Source organism: Bactrocera dorsalis, chromosome 2 (assembly GCF_023373825.1).
Source record: "Bactrocera dorsalis isolate Fly_Bdor chromosome 2, ASM2337382v1, whole genome shotgun sequence".
NCBI classification, from domain to species: Eukaryota; Metazoa; Arthropoda; class Insecta; order Diptera; family Tephritidae; genus Bactrocera; species Bactrocera dorsalis.
The window spans coordinates 60,669,504-60,693,362 of NC_064304.1; the positions used below are offsets into that span (position 1 = coordinate 60,669,504).

At 39.8% G+C, this 23,859-nt stretch overlaps 1 protein-coding gene across 19 annotated transcripts in view; it reads right to left on the reverse strand.

Moving 5' to 3' along the window:
- Window positions 1-23,859, reverse strand: part of LOC105233177 (zinc finger BED domain-containing protein 4) — a 454,786-nt gene that overhangs the window by 317,284 nt on the left and 113,643 nt on the right. For 13 of the 19 annotated variants that reach the window (XR_007421869.1, XM_049449889.1, XM_049449886.1 and 10 more), the window contains one exon: window positions 5,516-5,882. The exons of 5 other annotated variants lie outside the window; for them this stretch is intronic. Coding sequence is in view for 12 of the 14 variants with exons in the window: in XM_049449889.1 (XP_049305846.1) it covers window positions 5,516-5,819 (304 nt within the window). In the remaining 2 variants the exon portion in view is untranslated. Of the gene's footprint in view, window positions 1-5,515; window positions 5,883-23,859 lie in introns of those variants that run through there. One more of the 19 variants, XM_049449884.1, reaches the window with a different exon arrangement.

Sequence of the window (23,859 nt, forward strand, 5' to 3'; positions counted from 1 at the left end):
GCACTGTTTGGTGTGGTTTGTACGCTGGTGGAATCATTGGACCGTATTTTTTCAAAGATGCTGTTGGACGCAACGTTACGGTGAATGGCGATCGCTATCGTTCGATGCTAACAAACTTTTTGTTGCCAAAAATGGAAGAACTGAACTTGGTTGACATGTGGTTTCAACAAGATGGCGCTACATGCCACACAGCTCGCGATTCTATGGCCATTTTGAGGGAAAACTTCGGACAACAATTCATCTCAAGAAATGGACCCGTAAGTTGGCCACCAAGATCATGCGATTTAACGCCTTTAGACTATTTTTTGTGGGGCTACGTCAAGTCTAAAGTCTACAGAAATAAGCCAGCAACTATTCCAGCTTTGGAAGACAACATTTCCGAAGAAATTCGGGCTATTCCGGCCGAAATGCTCGAAAAAGTTGCCCAAAATTGGACTTTCCGAATGGACCACCTAAGACGCAGCCGCGGTCAACATTTAAATGAAATTATCTTCAAAAAGTAAATGTCATGAACCAATCTAACGTTCCAAATAAAGAACCGATGATATTTTGCAAATTTTATGCGTTTTTTTTTAAAAAAAAGTTATCAAGCTCTTAAAAAATCACCCTTTATAAGCCAAATAAATGCATGTGTCATTCTGATAACATTTACTAAATTTCGTGTGTCCGCGAAAGGGTTAAGAATAAACCGGAAGTTTTAAACGGCAATAGGTTTGCCTTACTAAGCAATGGAACAGACGACGATGCCAAGGGTACCACCACAGTCGTTAATGCCAAACCACCTCCAATATATTTGCGCGAACGTAGCAGTAATGCTCTCGTTGCTGAAATATGTAAAATTGTAGGTACTAACAATTTCCATATAGTGCCTTTGAAAAAGGGCAATATAGATCAAACAAAAATTCAGTCCTACACTGAAAAAAGTTTTATGGACATAGTTAAATTTTTGTCAAATAAAAACAAAAATTATTATTCGTATCAACTGAAGAGCTCTAAAGGCCTAGTTGTTGTAATCAAGGGTATAGAGTTCGCCGTAGACTCTAGTGAAGTCAAAGAAGCATTGGAAGAATGTGGTTTTGGAATTAAAACAGTTGTAAATATATTTAATAGAAACAAAATACCATAGCCAATGTTTAAAATTGAATTGTTGCCGAATTCGAATCAACTTAAAAAAATGAGACCCATCCCATTTATAATTTGAAATATTTGCTGCATCGTAGAGTAACTGTGGAAGACCCACATAAAAGAAACGGTCCGGTACAATGTACTAACTGCCAAGAATATGGGCATACTGCACTCTACGCAGTGTTTGTGTGGTATGTGGTGATTTACATCCCACTTCTAAATGCACCCTTAAGAAAGAAGAGTTAAATAAAAAATGCAGCAATTGCGGAGGGAATCACACTGCTAACTACAGAGGTTGCCCTGTATATAAAGATCTGAAATCTAAGTTGTCACAGGGAATTCAAGCCCCGTAATGAAATTATAGCAACCTCAGAAAAAAGTACAAATCCTATTACTTCTAACAATAATAATATGCAAGGAAGCTATGCAAATGTGGTAAAAGGCAACACTGTGCAAATGCAACTGCCGCAAAATCCTCCAAATGGAAATATTGAAACTATGATTATAAATCTTACACAGTGTATGACACAATTTATGTCTACCATGCAAAACATGATCCAAGATTTAATAAAATCACAAAATCAAATGCTGCAAAATTTATTAAGTAAAAAATGAGCTTACTAAATATCTGTATATGGAATGCTAACGGTGTTAACCAACATAAATTAAAGATTATCAGATTTCTGTAACCTTGAAATAATATCTCCTGGTAAGCCAACATATTGGCCTAGTGATCGGAAGAAAATACCAGATTTAATTGATTTTGCTGTAATCAAAAATATAGATAAATCACACATAACAGCAGACACATGTAGTGATCTATCTTCTGATCACTCTCCGGTACTAATAAAATTATGTGAACAACCCATATTCGTTAATCCAAAAGTGGGTCCAACTTCTCATAAAACAAATTGGCTAAAATATAGAAAATACGTCAGTAGCCACATTAATATTGAGTACAAAATAAATACAGGAAGAGATATTGACGAAAGTATAAGAGAAGTCAATGATATAATAACCAGCGCCGATGTCTTAGCAACACCAACAAAAGCTATAAGCTGCTTGGTTTCAGAAAAATCTCTAATAGAGAAATAGAAATGCTTGTAAATGTAAAAAGGCGTGCAAGACGTGAATGGCAGATAAATCGTTCCCCTTCCACTCAGCTTCAATTAAAATCTGCTGTACGTAAATTAAAAAACGCGCTTAAACGTGAGGAAGAATTGAACACCGAAATGTATATAAAGAAGCTGTGTCCGAATTCAAACAAGCAAAATTCCCTTTGGAAAGCCCAAAAGTCCATGAAGCCACCAACTGACTCCAACATGCCTATACGAGACTTGGGAAGAAATTGGGTTCGAAGTGACGAAGAAAAGGCTAATTGCTTTGCAAATCACCTAGAAAAGGTATTTCAACCCAATTTGCCAAAGAACAACTTTAAGCTGTCAATCTTACCCAACACAGCTAAAGAGTCGCTCGAGCCTCTTATGACTTCACCTTCTGAAATCATTGGTATCATCAAAGAACTTAATCCAAAAAAGTCGCCGGGGCATGATAAAATTTCCCCAAAAATGCTAATTGAGTTACCAATTATTGCTATGGAGGTGCTCTCTTTGCTCTTCAATGCAATTCTTAGTTTCGGATACTATCCAATTTCATGGAAAAAGTCGCAGATTATCTTGATAGATAAACCTGGGAAAGACTTAACACAGCCGTCTTCATACAGACAAATCAGTCTTCTACCCTGTCTTTCAAAAGTATTTGAAAAAGTATTACTATCAAAGATGTCTCCTTTCCTCCACGAAAATAACACAATACCAAAGCATCAATTCGGATTTCGTGCGAAACATGGCACAATAGAGCAAGTAAATGGAATTACTAACGAGATAAGGAAAGCATTTGAGCACAGGGAGTACTGTTCAGCAATATTTCTAGATGTAGCTCAGGCGTTTGATAAGGTGTGGCACGAAGGTCTTTTATATAAGATTAAAAAAATTCTACCTTTAGAATTGTATAGAACCTTGGAGTCTTATTTAAAAAATAGAAAATTTATGGTAAAAGTGGGAGATTTCATATCTGATGAACGTCAGATAAGGGCTGGTGTACCCTAGGGCAGTATTTTAGGCCCAACACTATACATCATATATACAGCAGATCTTCCAACAGCTAACAATGTATTAACTTCAACTTTTGCGGGCGATACAGCAATAGTGAGCCGTAACAAATGCCACATTTTAGCATCAAGAATATTAACGGAGCATTTAATTTCTGTCGAAGAATGGCTAGCGAACTGGCGTATAAATGTGAATGAACAGAAGTGTAAGCACATTACATTCTCGCTAAGACCAAAGATGTGCCCGGCAGTAAAAATAAACAATACCTTAGTACCCTAAGTGAACGAAGTAACATATCTTGGTATTCACCTAGATAGAAGGCTCACGTGGAGAAAACACTAGACAACAAAGTGCTCTTATATAATGTGGTCATAAAGCCGATTTGGATGTATGGCATTCAACTGTGGGGTACGACCTGTGCAACTAAGATTGATCTAATACAAAGGTTCCAATCAAAAATGCTTAGAACAATCACGTGTTCACCATGGTACATGCGTAACGAAAATATCCATAAAGACCTTGGTACTCCTATGGTAAAAAAGAAGTAGAAGACAGCAGAATTAAATATATATTTAAACTCCGAGATCACCCAAACTTTGGCTAATGCTTTGGTACATTCCTGCGATCAAACACGACTTAAAAGAAGAGATATGCCTGCGTATTAAAGAGCGTCGTAACACCAAAACAGCTCAACCACTTGCTTGAGTCTGTCTAGTTTTTAAATAGATTTAAGATTTCATTACTTATTGTTAGGCTTTAAGAAAAAGCAGATACAATAAATAAAATAATTTTGAAAAAAAAAAGTCTCATTATGGTCCATCTGCTCGGAGGATTGCCGCCAAACGTGCGCCCATACTCTTTTTGAACCGAAACTACGGACTCCAGTGCGTGATAGCGGCGGACAATCCAAATTCTTGTTTCAGTGTCGAAGGTATCCATTTTTATTAAATGTAAAAGTCAATATGCAAAATAAAAAAAAAACAACCAGATTCATAAAATAGAAAAAAAGTTATTTAATTTTTTTTTGGTAGCGGCTTTCATCACTTTCCTTGGCCTTCAGTTCCGTCTTCGCTGCGGCTTGAATCTCCTCTATCGTATAAAAACGGTGTCCCCGGATCGGTTTTTTGAGCTTGGTGAACAGACAGAAGTCGCACGGCGCCAGATTCGGTGAATACGGTGGTTGCGGAACGATGAGTTTATGGCGAAATGATCACGAATTACGAGGGCAGTATGGGATGGTGCATTATCGTGGTGTAAAAACCAAGAGTTGTCTTTCCACAATTCCGGCCTTTTAAGGCGGATAGCGTTACGCAAAGGACGCATAACGTTCGAAGAATATTCCTTGCTGACTGTTTGACCGGTTGGAAGAAATTTATAATGCACAACACCACGATATTCGAAGAAAACAGTCAACATGACCTTGATTTTTGAACGACTTTTTATCTCGCCTCTCTTTTGGCACGATATTCGCTCGATTGATCGGTTGTTTCGGGGTCGTAAGCATACATCCAAGTCTCATCGTCAGTTATAATGCATTTCATGATACCTTGGTAGTCGGAAAGCATCGTTTAACACACTTCAACGCGGCGCCTTTTTTCCAAAAAATTCAATGTTTTCGGTACCAGTCGAGATTTGACGCGTTTGAGGCCCAAAACATCCTTCAAAATGGTATTGGCAGAGCCTTTTAATATGCCAGCTTCATCAGCAAGGTCTCTAATTGTTAATCGACAGTTTTCCAACACCAAATCTTTGATTCGTTGTACGTGAGCTTCGTCGGTTGAGGTTGATGGTCGCCCTGGACGCTCTTCGCCTTCGACACGTTCACGGTCGGCTTGGAACTCACTATACCACTTGTAAACATTTTTTTGGACAAAGCGTCATCACCAAAGGCTTTCTGCATCATCCTCAACGTATCCGCAGCAGAAAATTGATTCCGTAAACAAAATTTAATGCAAATTCTTTGCTCAACAAATTTTGACATCCCAAAAAACGAAAAACTCACTTTTAGCAGCTCACAAAACGACACGTATCTCAAACATTAATGAATATTTTGACATGAAATTTGACATAAATGTGACTGACAGTACTACCAACCTAAAAAAAAATAGTTCTCCAAATCCTTCGCCGCGCGCAGTTTAAATTCAAATGCTTTTTAGGCACAGTAGTGTAGAACTACCAAGCTTATCTAAAGAGGGTGTTATATAGTATATATTAAATAGTCGAAATCTGAGCAGTCTTACAAATCCAGCACCGCAATCTGTCAAAAAATTTAAACTTACGAAATACGCTTTTCCCTTCCTCATATGCCTTGAATGCGAAAAAAGCAGCACGGGTGTCAGCAGGAACTTTAAAATGTAATATGGAAATATCCTTGTAAGCCGTATATTTAAGCAAAGTGTTCAATGGAAGGCGTACGACGAGAGTATGACTTTTTGGTATCATCAGCAAGCTTTTTTTTTCTTCATCAATTTCGTCAATCAAATCATTTCCTTCTGCTGAGTGTTGGTTCATTTGAACACGAGCATCGCAATTGTTGTGGGAAATAATACATACAAATACAGCAAGGAATTTAATAAAATCCATGTTTCCAAAACTTTTAGCTAGAGCTAATTTGAGTTTTTAGACTTTCACGCCTTTTAGTGTACACTGTAAAAACGTAAAGAAAATATATATTAAAACAAATAAGGAAGATCTAAATTAGGGTACAGCCGAAAATAACGAATCAGATGAGAGGAAATATTATCAGGTTTCGATAGAATTTTATATTAAACAAGTCACGTATGCCGGCGGAGATACATGTGCAAAATATTCATTTTATAATCTCACAAGAATAAATTGCAGGCGTATTTGGTTACTGATTTATCGCGCTTTTAGTAGTTTTTAAGTGTACTGTGATATGGGGAATGGGCGGGATTATGATCCGAGTTCATCCATTTTTACAGTGTAGGTACGGGTGCTTATGGAAAATGCTCTGTTTGGTGGTTTTAGCTTGCACGGTCCGGGAGATATGTAATTTAACCCTTTTGAAGGGCGGGGCTATACTAATTTTTTTAATTTTTAACCCACAGGTGGTCGTTGCTACTGCGATTCTCTGTGCCAAATTACAGTTCTACTATATACAGTCTGTCAAGTAAGAGCGTGGTCGACTTTACCGACAGTTAATGGAAGATTTCGCTCTAATTCCTTCGCGAGCCGATAGAGGGAAGCTTTGTCCTTGATGTATTGTCAACAAAGGTTCAGTTGTCGTTGATCTTTTGAAAGAGAATCACGTTAAACGCCATGAGAGCTAAGTGCGGGTCGCGCTACGAAGTTGTGTTCCTTTGCATCCACCCGAAAGGTCCCAAAATGTCGCAATCAGCGGCTGCTGAATATATGAGAAAGTCGAAGGCATTTGTACAGAAGTGGATACAGTGATACTAGTGGCTAAAAATGTGGATGATTTACCAGAACGTGGTTCGATAGGAAAAGTGAACAAAAAAGATGAAAAAAAGAATAGGGAATCTGTTTTCGCGAAATCCTGCTTTAACACTGCGGCAAGGACAATCAAAATTAATGTCAAAAGATTTAGATATTATATAATATATCCTACGAAACTATCCGAACCCTTCTTCTTACTCATGATCTGAAATGGCGCAACACAATGAAGAAGCCTCTGTTGACTGAAAAATTTGTGACAAAGCGACTCGCTTGGGCGCATGAGAATATTGATAGAGATTTTGAAAATGTCACTTTTACAGATGAATGTTCTATACGGCACGTTCTGTTCTCACGCGAGCCTGCTCAACTTCCAGGCTTCTTCAGCTGACCGTAAAACATGGCATAAAGGTGCATCTTTGGGGCTGCTTCCTAAAGCAGGGATTCAGCACTTTGTACCTCTTTACTGAAAACCTAAATGCCGAGAAAATTGTAAAAATCTACAAAAATACTTTACTGCTATCTGCCAAACGATGGTTCATCAGAAAAAATGAAGATTGGATTCTGCAGGAAGACAACGATCCTAAACACCGAAGCAAGCTCTGTACTCAGTAACTTCGATCTAGAGAAAGAAATATGAATTATTGGCCACATTAGAGAAAAAGGGTAAATCACTACGTTAGTACACGGACTGGACTGAATTCATTGATATATTGATCACATTTTGATTAAGAAAACATGTCAACTTGTTTTTATGACAATATCGTATGGGTTAAATTCAATCGAAATGTAAATTGTGCGCATTGGTGCTCAGTGAGGATTTGAAGAAACCTAATGTAGGCTTCAGAAAATGTTTGCACCTGTTTTCATTCAGATAATTTACATAATGCCCGACATATTTAGTATGAGGTCAATTATAACAATAATTATATATTGATATAATATTATATACAAGTAGATGCATAGATTTATATAGATGCATAGAGGGGCTGGGGTGAATCTGGAGTAAATTTATCCATTTACCATAAATGACTACAGAATATCTAACGCCTATTTAATATATTTATTTTCGATTATGGGAGGAATACTGATTTTATTTTTATCAACTTTAGAAATGTTCATATCTTTTTAAAATTAAACACTTACAAGCTTAACTCTTGACACTGTTGCAGTAAAAATTAGGAATAAACACCAACCAGCAACAATTTGCTGTACACAAAAGTTTACAATTGAAGGCAGTAGGTGTTATGCATAATGTACTTTTACTCGTAGTTAACTGCGGACGTAAGTGCGCTTGTTTCCATACACTTCCAACATGTTTTTTTAGAGTATGATTTAATAGTTTTGTTCACCTAATGGTTGTTTGTATCCCCTAAAACTAATCGATATATCGAGATATAGGGTTATATGAACATATAAAAGATCAGAATGACGAGTTGAAATCTAAATATCTTTCTGTTCGTCCGTCCGACTTCCTGTGCACGCTGTAACTTGAGTCAAAATTGAGCAATCGTTAAGAAACCTGGTATAATTTCAAAAATATGAGGCCGCGTTCATAGATGGGTGTAATAGGATCACTGTCGCACCGATTAAACGCCTACACACTACATTAAGATACATAACTGTAATTGGTCCCACTCCCCGAATAAGGGTATTGTTAGAAACTACTTAAAGCGCGATAAATCAACAAAATTGGTATGGCAGACACATTAAATATTACCTTCGAGATGGTATGAGAAGCTTTAAAGGATCCGGGGTCAAAATTTTACGATGGGCGTGGCATTGCTTTTGGCGAAAACGCATATCTCGAGAATTGCTCTACCGATTTCAGATATATTCGGTATACTTAGCATACTAATGTTATAGTGTAAATAAAGCAAAATCGGGAAACAACTACACCTACTTCCCATAACCACATAAATTTAAATTTCATTTGATTGTTTCACTTTTCAGTATACTAAACAAGAAGCAATTAATATAACGATTTAAAACTTTGCAAGAATAGCACCTTTAGTGTATGTCACCTTGCGATCAAAAATTGTCCAAATCGTACCGAAATTATTCAAGCCTCTAATTACTGAATATTTGGAATCCAGTGCTTAATGCTGACTTTTTGTCAATATATCGGTCAATGTGTGAGATATACATTTGAAATTTAGGAAGGTGGGTTGCATTTCAAAGTACACAGTACTTTAAAAAAAAAAGAAAAAATGCTTTTTTCGGCAAATCAATTTATTTTATTTAAAATAGTCTCCTTCTGCATTAATACAGCTTTTTCCACAGTCCAAAAGAATGTCGAACGAGTGTTTTAGCTCGTTGGCCGGTATGGCCGCCAGTATTTCGGTGAAGCCTTTTGAATGGCCTTTACGTCTGCATAACGCTTTCCTTTCATGGACAAATGCATTTTTCCGAAAAGGAAGAAGTCGCAGGAGCCATATCAGTTGAATACGGGGAGTGGTTGGTTAAAAGGTGATTTTTGGTCAAATAATCGGTCACAAGCATCGATCGATGAGACGGCGCATTATCGTGCAACAAACGCGATCATCTTCGCGATATTTGAGCCGAATACGGCGAATACGGCACACCAAACGCTTCAAAACTTCAAGTTAGAATACCGGATTAACGTTTTGGCCGGGTGGAACAAATTCTTTGTGGAAAATACCTTTGGAATTATAATAATAAATCAGCATTGTCTTCACTTTTGAGTTCTCCAAGAGCGATTTTTTGGATTTCGGCTCGTCCGGGGCCTTCCATTCAGCACTCTGGCGTTTCGTTTCAGGATTATATTGGAAACACCACGTTTCGTCACTAGTCACAATATAGTAATGGAAGTTTTTGTCCTTTTTTACCTCATTAATGATGTCCTTCGAATGATGGATTCTGAGCAATTTTTGGTCGTTAGTCAGTTTGTACAGAACAAACCGTGCACACACCCTTCGCAACCTCAAATCTTCGGTCTAAATGCCATAAATCGATGTTTTGAAGATGTTCAATTCCATTTCCACGAATTTCAATAGTAATTTCGGCTGATTTTTGATGAATTCGCGCACAGCTCCGTTCAATTGAAACGTTTCGGTACCAATTTACCAATCTTAAAACAAAATTGTTCGAAGCTCATTTTCGCACTGATAACACAAACATACTGACACATAAAACGGAATAACTTCCAATCGGTGAAATGTCATGAAATTCTCACGGCACAATCGATAAAGATCGCAGATTCTAACACACCAGTCGACATGTACATAGATGGCGCCACCAGGGGCACTAGATTCAAAAAGTCCTGTTTACTTTGGATTGCACCTTGTAGATTAAAACATGTTCTAAAGATGAATAGATATGCTACCCGATATTTATTACAACTAAAATTAATTTTGGTTTATATACATAATTTTCTACAAACAGTTTTGTTATATGATATCACCGAACTTTTTGGCTTAAGTGTTTCTACTTATGTATGTTCTTTAAAAATTATAATTAATTTTTTAGTTCAAATCAAAGTTAAAACTACAGAACAGAGTTTTAACAGTCCACATTTGTGTACTTTCTTTCTTCAAATAAGTTTTGTGAATACTTTTGTGAGACATATGCATAGCAGATTCTAACCCACCGGGCACATATAGATGGCGCCACCAGGGGCGTTAGATTCAAAATGTCCTGTTTACTTTAAAAAACACCTTGTAATATGCCTGCTTGTTAAAAATGAGTTGAATTGGGTGAATAATTTATTAGCCCCCGTTTACCTAATACATTTAAAGATTTTCGAATTTCGGGATGATTTTACACCGCACATATCGGCCAATATGTGAGTTATTCTAATAAAAATTAGATAGCGCGTTTTTTGAATAAAGCTGCATCTTTGTGTTTAGAAGGAATAAAATAACTTGTCCCAGATCCACTATAGCTAACATGCCTTATGTAGATGGAGGTATTACCCCGGCAAGTTGCACGAATATGAAATGTTCTGTTATACAGAAACTTAGCCCTTACTTACTTGTGTTAACTAAAACTTTAACTCACCCAACCGGTTTTAAGTACGCAAGTCGTGTTATCTCTTTGACAAGACGTGCCTTATTTTAATGCGGAAATTACCAATAAAACAAGAAAATATTTGAGTTTCGGTTGAACAGAACAAATATAAAAGGTTCGTTAAATAAGGACAGAAAATCGATTCCGTATAAGAGTGTAAAGTCTTGATTAGTCCTTCGATAGTCATATCTCAACGAATTTGACAAGGCCTAGACAGTAGTCAAAACATTAGTGACACCGGTGGAGTGGTTATAAGACTTCCGGTGATCTACCCATTTAGTACGCCTAGGCTGATGGAAGTAAAATTACTCAGTCTGATTGTCTGCCTCACATCCGACCAGACAATGCTGAACATAAAAAAAAGACATATTATATAAAAAAACCCTAATAGAAAGCGTTAAGAAAAAAATGTAATAGTGTTGTTATTCTATTTTTATACTCTCGCAACAGAGTATGATAGTTTTGTTCACATAACGGGTGTTTGTTAGTCCTAAAACTAAAAGAGTCAGATATAGGGTTATATATACCAAAGTGATCAGGGTGACCAGTAGAGTTGAAATCCGGATCACGGCCGGACAGTCCGTGCAAGCTGTAACTTGAGTAAAAATTGAGATATCATGATGAAACTTGGTACACGTATTTCTTGGCTCCATAAGAAGGTTAAGTTCGAAGTTGGGCAAAATCGGCCCACTGCCACGCCAGCAAAATGGCGAAAACCGAAAACTTATAAAGTGTCACAACTAAGACATAAGTAAAGATATTAAAGTGAAATTTGGCGCAAATGATCGCATTGGGGAGGGCCATATTTATATGTATTTTTTTTGGAAAAGTGGGCGTGGCCCCGCCCCCTACTAAGTTTTTTGTACATATCTCGGAAACTACTATTGCTATGTCAACCAAACTCTATAGAGTCGTTTCCTTCAGGCATTCCCATATATAGTTCAAAAATGGAAGAAATCGGATAATAGCCATGCCCACCTCCCATACAAACGTTATGTTGAAAATCACTAAAAGTGCGTTAACCGACTAACAAAAAACGTCAGAAACACTAAATTTTACGGAAGAAATGGCAGAAGGAAGCTGTACCCAAGCTTTTTTTTTAATTTTAAATGGGCGTGGCGTCGCCCACTTATGGACCAAAAACCATATCTCAGGAACTACTAATCTAATTAATTTTACAGCAAAATAAAAAAATATGTAAATGACGGATAATGAAATCTCGATTATCACTTTATCATGCGAGAGTATAAAATGTTCGGTGACACCCGAACTTAGCCCTTCCTTACTTGTTATTATTATATTCTTCTGCTTTCGGGGTACTGCGTCGAACACTTTCAGAGCTGGAGTGTTTTCGTCTATACGCACGACATGACCTAGCCAGCGTAGCCGCTGCAACTTAAATCGCTAAGCTATGTCATTGTCGTCGTATAGCTCATCGTTCCATCGAATGCGATATTCGCCAACGCGCAAAGGACTATAAATCTTTCGCAGAACCTTTCTCTCGAAAACTCGTAACGTCAACTCATCAGATGTTATCATCGTCTATACCTCTGCACCATATAGCAGGACGGGACTAATGAGCTACTTGTAGAGTTTGGTTTTCGGAGGTTTTTGCTTCTCAATTGCCTACTCAGTCTAAAGTAGCACCTGTTGGCAAGAGTTATTCTGCGCTGGATTTCGAAGCTGACATTGTTGTTGTTGTTCCAACTGGTTCCAAGATATACGAAATTACCTACAACTTCGACTGCGGTGACTGTTTGTTTGATGACAAGAGATACCTTGTATTGCCCTCGTTCACTTCCTTATCCATTGTGGAGAAAGCAGAACTAACGGCGCGGGTGTTGAGACATATGATATCAATATGTATGCCGTTGATACGCCAGCAGCTGTACGCTCTTATAATATATTGTACCTGCTCGATGTTGTTGTTGGTGTTAATGCTGTTTCCAAAACCAACGAAATTATCTCCGGCTTTGAAGTTATGATTGTCAACAGTAACGTGGGACCCAAGTCGCGAGTGCGACGACTATTTGATTATGCTAGGAGATATTTCGTCTTGCCTTCATTCCCTTCCAGACCCATTTGTTTTGCTTCTTTTTTCTAACCTTTTCCTTTGTCAGAAACAGTTGTTGATGAATATCTGGTGGGTTGTTGATGTGCCAGGTCTACAGACACTCTGATAAGGTCAAATCAGTTTATGGATGGTGGGCATTAGTGTTTCACTCTGTACGCTCGATAAAACCTTATATACGTTGCTGACGGGGCTTATCCCACGGCAGTTGACGCAGATTGTTGGGTCTTCCTTTTAATAGATTTAGATTTTAATCATTGGGCATGCTTTCGTCCGAACCTTTTCCAGAAAGAAGTTGATTTTTGGAATATAGGAATTAGGAATGCGTCGAAAAATTTTAAGAATTTGCTGTGGCATCATAGACGTAAATGATTCTTATTTTCCGAATGTTAAAACAATATTCTGGGACAACGAAAAGTCAATGGGGGTATTCAAACCAGCTTTGTTAATTCGTTAATCGTTTCTCGACATTTTTTACGTACGTTTTATTTTTTTTTAAATTAACACATTACCGAGTAACGAAATACAAGCATGATAGTTTTTTCGTCACTTGATAATCACTCGGCAAACCAAACGTTGGCGTTATTGGCTCAAAAGTTACTTGATTCATTGCGAAAAAATACATTTGCTGTCCACTACAAAATAGTTTGTGACAAATGCTAGTATTTAGTAAAATTAATCAACTGTTTTTGAACAAAATTTACAAATGTATGTTTACAGTTAAGTGTTTTAACGAAGTATCATCTAACTAATTACCAGATTAACAAGTTCGGTCTGAATACCCCTAATATTAGTAGAATACAGTAATGAGAAAATTGTTAACGCCCCTCTATTACATAGTACTCGTACATCGAAGGAACGAGTGGTGCGTTTTCACAGCACCTTGATTGAAATAGCTAGATGTCTGGAACTCGAAAGAAATCGGAATGACACCGGTAATTTGATTCAATTGACCACTGTAGAGTATAATAAGTCAGTTAATTTAACCACCAATTAAAAACCAATAGATATCCTTTATTCTGGCTTGGTAAATATTACGTATTCAATGCGAAATCGCATTGACAAGTTACAGATCACTGACCCCTCATATCAGAACAAGGGTCGTCAGATTATGACATATGGCGTTGGTGACAAGGTCCAGGAAAAGGTTAACCGAAGGTTAAGTAGTAAACTTACCATGCTATATACAGAATGATTAGATGAACAGTACTTAGACACCAACATTATTATAAAGGGTAGTAGGGTTTATAAGGAAAATTTTCTACCTCTCTTACATATTATAATAATTAAGGCCATTCTTTATTGCAGATTTACGGCAATAATATTGCTTTACCCGACAATTTTATCGGAAAAACTAACGGTGTGGGAGCACTACTATCCCTTACACCAACTTGAGGATGTACTGACTAATAAACGATGAGACAACCTAACATACCTTTTTCTCCAGTAACATGTGAGGAAGGTACAAGATTCTGACTTAATGCACATCCAAACACTACAACGATCTTATAACGCCCACCACCGTCAAACACGAAGCTTAAACTTTTTAGGCACGGCACTTATATAAGATCATCACCGGCACCCCAGACACTAATGACTTTCATAGATTAAAGATGAGACAAGCCATGCTCGTTGACTTAAACACAGGATAAATATTCAGATTCAGCAAAATAAAGTATATTAGAAATAACAGAAAAAATAAATAAAAACATTGCTGCGACTAAACGCGAAACAACTAAGGGAGTGCCGTTTGCATTAAGGCACCTTACACACAATCATAATCACATGGAGCAAAGTCAAGTAGATGTTCGAAAATCCTGGTAATAATTTTAAGCACAGTGATATACTGTTACGATTAAAACATGTTTTGTAATTTTCATTGAGATAACTGAAATATTGGTCGATATAGCAGAATCACCTGGAAGTTCAAAACTCTTTATATTATATACATATATGAGGACTCAGGGAAGTATTGACCCGATTCAACCCACTTTTAATTGTCAGGAAAGGATTCTGTCTTCTGTCAATTGCATATATCACACATTGAACTATATTTATACTTTTAACATTTTCTAGAACAAATTTTGAGTTAAACGAACCATTCCGCCGTATATGTCATGATTTCAATTCTCATTCCAGCACATTTGATCTAACAGACTCACTCTTTACCATTCAAAAGATATTTTATCCACTCTTAACAAGTAAAATAATAAAATGAAATATTATAAACTTTAATTTAATTCTTAATTTGGGCTGTTGAAATTATTGTTTCTGTAGCTGAGTAGCTTAAGATCGCAACGCTTAAAACTCTCTTGCCTTTTATGACTCGGCTAATTCCGCTCGTTCGCGGATTGCGCCCGCCGCGTCGGTTGGGCGGGAGGAGGGTAATCGTTGGGTATTATATTACATTTTCGATCAAAAGTCAACTATAGGTACTGGGGTCCACATATACGTTATGTACGGGCTTAAATAGTTTTTTTTTTTTTTTATCCCGTAATTGAAATATACTTCTTGATTTATGCGCATGCTACATACGTACTAAATTTCACATACTGTCTCGAAGGTAAAACTTATAGTTATTGATATGTTGCACTTTTAATTGTTTTTGAACAGTACCATTATATGGGGAACGACCAGGCTTATCCTCCGATTTATTTCATTTGCACACTACCGCTAGGAGTTCCTATAATATTTACGCTGAGCAAACTTGGGTGCTCCTGCTTCAGTAGTTTGTATGAGGTAAATGACAACATTGATATCCTCTTCTTCCTTGCTGATGTAGACATCGCTTATGCGATTATAGCCGAGTTATCAACAGCGCGCCAGTCGTTTCCTCTTTTCGCTACGTAGCGCCAATTGGATATTCCAAGCGAAGCTAGGTCCTTCTCTACTTGGTCCTTCCAACGGAGTGGAGGTCTTCCTCTTCCCCTGCTTCCCGCGGCCGGTACTACGTCGAATACTTTCAGAGCTGGAGTGTTTTCATCCATCCGGACAACATGACCTAGCCAGCGTAGCCGCTGTCTTTTAATTCGCTGAACTATGTCAATGTCGTCGTATATCTCGTAAAGCTCATCGTTCCATCGAATGCGATATTCGCCGTGGCCAATGCGCAAAGGACCAATGGGGTCAGGCTGAGCTCAGGCTACTACCGGGGTCACAGCTGGCGGATAGTGGACGGCCTACGCTAAGTAGGTTAGCTGCGAATAGTAATACGCAGCCCCCGACCAAGAGCTGCAGGAGAGGAGGGCTTGGCTCAAAACGCCTCACGCGCCCAATGAACCTCCCGCGAAGAGGCGAGAAGATGCCGCCTTAAAATAAGCGTCCACAACCCCCACCGGGGTTGCACCGAGGGAGAACCTACCCAAGAGAGGGAGGCAACAAAGCAACGAGGGAACAGAAGATGACGAAAAAAACTCTGGGCAAAAGCCTATCAGAATGGAGACCAGTAAAATTCTGATTATGGTGTACGGGAAAACCGATTCGGATCAGATTGACAAAGGGCTGGGGAGGACAGTATTCTGACACCTCAGTAGATAGGAGTGACATCTTATCGAAATGGCTGGCAGGCTAATACTGCTCTCACTTCCGTCTCGTTAAAACCATGGCAGGTCTTCAAGTACGTTCAATGCACGTCGCCAAAATTTCTTTGGCCGTACAGGTTCACGAGCTCCTGATTCGTGCCCGAACCTGGCTCTGAACACAAGCTCCCATAAGGACTTGTGTCAACCCTCGCGTGGCCTCCCTGCTTGCATAGATAACCACGGGGTTCATTAAGGGCGACTGTTACAACGTGCGGAGATAGCGGTTTGAAGCGGAGACCCAATAGAATAAAATGAACACACCTCAACAACAACAAAAACCCCAACAAAAAGAACAACAGAACAAAGATGGACAAGAAGAGGAATACGGGACAGTCTTCCGTAGAAGCAGTAGGGTACTTAGATCCCCCGTACTTATCGCTACTCCAAAACAGCCAGACAAAATTGGAGAAAAGACAGTCTCAAGGGAGACTCCGGTCGCACAAGCAGCACCGGCAAAACAAGGAGAAGGGAAGAGCACCCCAGCAGCCACAAAAGATGGAATTCAGAGCTCGCCGAAACAGGAATACATCACCCAAATGAGACGAGCAGAAGAAGAATGCCTTGAAAAGTGCAAAGAGATAGTGCAAAAAATGAAATTGGCGATGGCGAAGCAAAAGAACGTTAGCATGGACGTAAAGAACGGAGCGGCACAACTAGACGAACTCTTCGACGTCATCAAGAGCTATCGCAGAAATTGGCTCACTGCAAAAAATGAAAAAAGGCGAGCACATCTAAGCAGACGCATCACGACTCCCGAGTCAGCAACCTCGAAGCGTCGTGCGACAAGCCCTGTGGAGCCGCGAGAAACAGTGCGACCACGACACGAAAACGACGGCCAGTGGCAAAAAGTTTTGTCTAAAAAATCCAGAAAGACCCAGGCAAACGAAGGGACGAGCGAAGAAGCACCCAAAAACGCAAACAAGAGGCAACAAACCAACAACGTGGCTGGAAGCCTGAAAGGAAACAATAGACCTAAACGACAAACAGAGGCCGTTATAATAAAACCAGCTGAAGGGAATAGCTACGCCGAAGTCCTCAAGAATATCCGTAGCAAGGTAGATCCTAAAGAAGCAGAGGTCAAGATCAAGGGGATCCGCAAAACAAGAGCTGGGGCCCTATTACTAGAGCTAGAGAAGGGACAGTCCACAAAGGCCAGCTTCTGTGAGGCACTTAAGTCCACACTTAAAGAGACTGCAACTGTCGCCGACCTCAAAACTAAGGCTACCATAGAAATCAGAGACCTCGACTCGCTCACAACAAAAGAGGAAGTTGCAGTGGCTGTCAAAGAAGCGCTACAGGACCCCACTGAAGACTTATCAATTAATATAACAGCTCCCAACACAAGGGATATATAACGCTGGACCAAGACAGGGCAGACACACTGATGCGACAGGCACGCATCAAAATTGGATGGGTTAATTGCAGGCTACGGCTAAAAGAAACCCCCAAAAGGTGCTTCCGGTGCTTCGGACCAGGGCACTTAGCCTGGGACTGCAAAGGGCCCGATAGAAGAGGACAAGGTGTTTGCATAAAATGCGGCCAACCAGGGCACAAACTGAAAGAGTGCACAAAGCCTCCTTCATGCTGCCTCTGCGAAGAGGCTATACACGAGCAAGCCGATCACATCCCGGGCTCCGCAAAATGTTCGGTATATAGGAACTACCGAAACAGATGAAGATCTTACAAGCCAACATGCATAGATGCAAGGCCGCTGACGCACTACTCTCGCAAATGGTGATGGAGAACGAGTACGAGATAATCATCATAAGCGAGCAATACAGAAAAAAAGAGAGAGGTACATGGCTAGAAGATAGCAGCTCAACCGCCGCTATATGGTTACCACCAGAGAGTAACGCCACCACTGTAAGCAATGGGAACGGAACGGTTTCGTCTGGGCCAAGTGCGACATCTTTACAGTAATTAGCTGCTACTTGACTTGATTCCAAGAAAAACTCGACAATATAGAGGACACAGCGAGGAATATAGAAGGACAATTGATTATCGCCGGCGACCTAAACTCCAGAACCGTAGAGTGGGGTATGCCAAACACGGACTCGAGAGGAAGGCGAATTTTAGAAATGGCTGCGCGGCTAGGTCTAATAGTGCTCAACACGGGAAATGCAACCACGTTCAGAAGACCGGGATGCGAGGAAACCACACCAGACATCACCTTATCAACAGAAGGCATGGCAGGCTCAATAAGTAATTGGAAAGTCCTGGAGGACTGCACCGGCAGCGATCATCACTACATCTCTTTCATGATCGACACTGGAAGAAACGCTCACCAGTTCAGGAAAAATAGAGGAACATGAAAGTGGAATATCTCGAAACTAGACACATCGAAATTAATCGCCGCAATAGACGAACAGAGCCCATCTAGCGACCCCTCCCTGATAGCAAGAAGAACAGTCGAGCACACAATGCTTACCATAACCAAAAATCAATGCCCAAGGCTACCCACAGCAAACGTAAAGCAGCAGTTTACTGGTGGACTGAAAACATCGCCGAACTCAGACGCACATGCCTCCGCCTTCGCAGATCCTATACGAGATCCAGGCGCAGAGGAGCCGCACCCCAAGAGGCCGAGCAATACAAAGCAGCAAAAAAAGAGCTGAAGCACGCCATCGACGACAGTAAAAAGAAAAAATGGGAGGAACTACGGGAGGATATAAACAAAAACCCCTGGGGGCTAGGATATAACATCGTGATGAAAAAACTCGGCGCTCGAGCAAAGCCACCTGACGTAACCGCCGCCAAAATGGATCAAATCGTGAATGCACTATTCCCCACCCACGAAACAAGGGCCAGTGACCCAGAACAAACTCTAAGCACTGCGCAAATCCCCCAGTTCACCCTTGAAGAGCTGCAAGTAGCCACTGGCAAGCTCAAGGCCAACAAATCGCCCGGCCCGGACGGGATCCCAGCAGAAGTCCTCAAAATAATCGCTGCAGAACGCCCAGAAGTTCTACTGAATATGTACAACGCCTGCCTTAAAGCCGGAATATTCCCTGAACCCTGGAAAAAGCAACGGCTGGTGCTAATCAGTAAGGGAAAAGGAGACCCCAATTCGCCATCTGCATACCGTCCACTGTGCATGTTTTACACAGCGGGAAAGCTGTACGAAAGCCTACTTAAGCCTAGAATAGAAGCGGCTATCAACGAAGTTGGAGGACTGTCTCCTAGACAACACGGCTTCAGACCCGGCAGATCAACCATAGGAGCGTCATGGAAAGCGTAGAAGCCGCACAGCGCAGATGGCATAAATATAAAAGAATAGTGCTGCTGGCGACTCTAGATGTCCGAAACGCCTTCAACAGCGACGCCCTCGAGAAAATCTTCAAGATACCCGACTACCTCAGAGCGGTGGTGCGTAGCTATCTCAGTAACAGGAAACTGCTGTACGATACTAAAGAGGGATCACGACAAATAGCAGTCACGTCAGGGGCAGCACAAGGATCCATTCTAGACCCAGACCTGTGGAACATTAGCTATGACGAAATATTAAAACTAGAAATGCCAGATGAATCGTATCTAATTGGCTACGCGGACGACATTGCAGCAGTAATTACAGCTAGGGATACGGAAGAAGCACGAAGAAAGCTGAACCAGGTCATGATACGGACGCAAGCATGGCTCGACACACACAGCCTTCAGCTCGCCACGGAGAAAACTGAACTACTGCTGCTAACAAACAAGCACATACCTCTGGAGATAAACATGCAGACGACTACGGATATCCTTAGGACAAAAAAAGCCGTTAACTAGCTGGGCGTAAGACTGGACCCCAGACTAACCTTCTGGGTACAAATCCAGCACGTCGCAGGTAAGGCAGCGAAGATCACGTCTCAACTGAGCCGATTAATGGCTAACATAGGAGGACCCTACCAAGGAAAGAGAAAGCTGCTAATGTCCACGACGATCAGCGTCTTATTATACGGAGCCGAAATCTGGGCAGACGCCCTTAAAAAAGAAAACCGCCGTAAGGCAGTGGCCAGAGTGTACCGCACCGCAGCCCTCAGAGTTGCATCAGCCTACAGAACAGTATCAGGCGACGCGATATTAGTTATAAGCGGCAATGCTCCAATTGACCTACTAGCAGATGAAAGGAAAAAACTGTGGGAGCTAAAGAAATCACCCGGCAATAACAAGAGCGCAATTTAACAAATATGGAAAGATACGATAACATCATGGCAACAAAGATGGGAGAATGGAAGCCGCGGCAGATGGACGGCCAGGCTGATAAAAGATCTAGATTTATGGACAAGTCGTAAATTCGGAGAAGTAGACTTCTACACAACCCAGCTGTTATCCGGCCACGGATACTTCAAAAAGTACCTCTACAGAATGGGAAAAGTCGAAGAACCGTCATGCCTATACAACGACGCGACAGAAGATGACGCTGAACACACATTCTTTGCATGGAGCGCAAGGAGAACGCACCGCAGTAGAAGACCTGGTCGGGCCAATAAACACTGACAATTTAATCAGCGTCATGTTGGAGAGCGAAACAAACTGGAGAATTATCCAGAAATACGCAGCAATCTTGCTACGCATCAAAAAGCGGGACCTGGACGCAGGTGCGCAGATGTAAATCTATCAATGAGAAAAATGGAACGCCACCCTGAAGTAATGCAAACGCGGTCCCAGGGTGGGCGACGGTTCCTTAGAGGGGGGGTTTTTAGTGACCTGCAAGTGGCACATACCGCCTTTCCCACCCCCTCACCCGCAAAAAAAAAAAAAAAAAAAAAAAAATGCGCAAAGGACCATAAATCTTTCGCAGAACTTTTCTCTCGAAAACTCGCAACGTCGACTCATCAGTTGTCGACGCCAACGATTAAATTAGATTTAATTAAAAAACTATATCATTCTTACCTAAATAGAGTTTGTGAAACTGAAAACCTTATCAACAATGGTGGAAGCACCCATTAAAAATATTCCGGTTTAATATTAAAAGTTTTAGGTTAAATTTGTATATGAAATAAACTGAAAACAATAAAGTTAGCATAGGGGCACTATTCTGGTTCATTAGTGCACGAAATAAATAGATAAAAACAAAACACAAAAAAAAATAAAAAACATGTAAGGTTAAGTTCGGGTGTCACCGAACATTTTATACTCTCGCATGATAAAGTGATACTCGAGATTTCATTATCCGTCATTTACATATTTTTTTATTTTGCTGTAAAATTAATTAGAATTAAATTCTGAGAGATTTACCGATATTTTCGGTTAAAAATTAGGTTAGGTTAGGCCTTGAGTTCTTCGGGTTCGATATCAGGGACCTTCAAAAGTTATAGTGCGATCACGACAATTTTTCCACAAGGGATACCTCAGCTCAAATACAGTATTTGTGTAAAGTTTTATTCCGCTTTCATCATTGGTTCCTAATGTATATATTATAAAGAAAAGGCATCAGATGGAATTCAAAATAGCGTCATATTGGGAGAAGGGGTGGTTGTGAACCGATTTCGTCCATATTTCGTACATATCATCAGGGTGTTAAGAAAATATTATATAGCGAATTTCATTGAAATCGGTAAGTAATTCCTGAGATATGGTTTTTGGTCCATAAGTGGGCGACGCCACGCCCATTTTTAATTTAAAAAAAAAACCTTGGGTGCAGCTTCTTCTGCCATTTCTTCCGTAAAATTTAGTGTTTCTAACGTTTTTTGTTAGTCGGTTAACGCACTTTTAGTGATTTTCACCACGGGGCCACGCCCAATTTTCCAAAAAAATTACGTCCAAATATGTCCCTCCCTAATGTGATCCTTTGTGCCAAATTTCACTTTCTTCTTCTTCTTCTTCTTTACTGGCGTAGACACCGCATTTGGGGTGAAGAGCAACCAGAAGCCGTTCAAGAACTGCCCATGCATCCCGAAAAATGCACTGTTTGGTGTGGTTTGTACGCTGGTGGAATCATTGGACCGTATTTTTTCAAAGATGCTGTTGGACGCAACGTTACGGTGAATGGCGATCGCTATCGTTCGATGCTAACAAACTTTTTGTTGCCAAAAATGGAAGAACTGAACTTGGTTGACATGTGGGTTCAACAAGATGGCGCTATATGCCACACAGCTCGCGATTCTATGGCCATTTTGAGGGAAAACTTCGGACAACAATTCATCTCAAGAAATGGACCCGTAAGTTGGCCACCAAGATCATGCGATTTAACGCCTTTAGACTATTTTTTGTGGGGCTACGTCAAGTCTAAAGTCTACAGAAATAAGCCAGCAACTATTCCAGCTTTGGAAGACAACATTTCCGAAGAAATTCGGGCTATTCCGGCCGAAATGCTCGAAAAAGTTGCCCAAAATTGGACTTTCCGAATGGACCACCTAAGACGCAGCGGCGGTCAACATTTAAATGAAATTATCTTCAAAAAGTAAATGTCATGAACCAATCTAACGTTTCAAATAAAGAACCGATGAGATTTTGCAAATTTTATGCGTTTTTTTTTTTTAAAAAGTTATCAAGCTCTTAAAAAATCACCCTATATAAGAAAAATGCAATAATAATATTTGCCATTGGCTTAATCAGCCTTAGTCGCCTGCCCCACACTACACCTACACCTATCACTAACACGCACACTCACCTCGACATCACCACATCAACACCAGCCACACGCGAGAGCCCAGGAAACACACACACAAACACACTACTCAACATAAAAAGGTTCAGGCTATACACACGCCAGTTCAGATTCGACCGCCTTTGAGTTCAAGTCGCTTCCCGCCATCGCTACGCAGCGTTCCCTCTCTATACTTTGAAACTTACTTAAATCGCTTATTGTGTGCGGATCATCCTTATTTAAATAAAACACTCATCTTGTTTATTATATTGGTGAAACACCAGACAAATTGCGTGAAATTTGCTTTGAAATTTACTTAAATCGCTTATTGTGGGCGAATCATCATTGTTTAAATACAATACTCATCTTGTTTATTATATTAGTGAAACACCATACAAATTAAGTGAAATTTATACTGAAAGAAATACAGGAACAAAGTGATAAAACCGGCTTTCATTTTAAAAAGCACGAATGGTAACAAATGGTAAGTCAGTCGTGCAGTGAGGCGACATATACATACATACGCATATACAAAAATTTAGTGTAATATATATACAAAAAATTATTGCAAGTGAAATCAAAGTGCAGTGACAAATACATATGTATGTACATACATACAAAAAAAAACAAAAATAGTTGAAAACGGAACACGAAACGGTTCCGTACCGTTATATCAAAATCAAAAAAAAAATAAAAAAATGTATATCAACATCAAACAAAAAAATATTTTTCTGCTATAAATCTTTGTATATATAAATCTTCTGACCGTGTGTTTGCCTTGGAATTGCTCCTAAACGGATGGACCGATTTTGATGAAATTTTGTGTGTACGTTCAAGGAGATTCGGGAATGGTTTATATTTACAATTTGGTCCACTGGAAAATGTTTTTTAAATTATTTTTTCATTTTTAATCAATTTTTAAATTTGGAATGTTTGACCGATGGATGGCGCTACCATCGC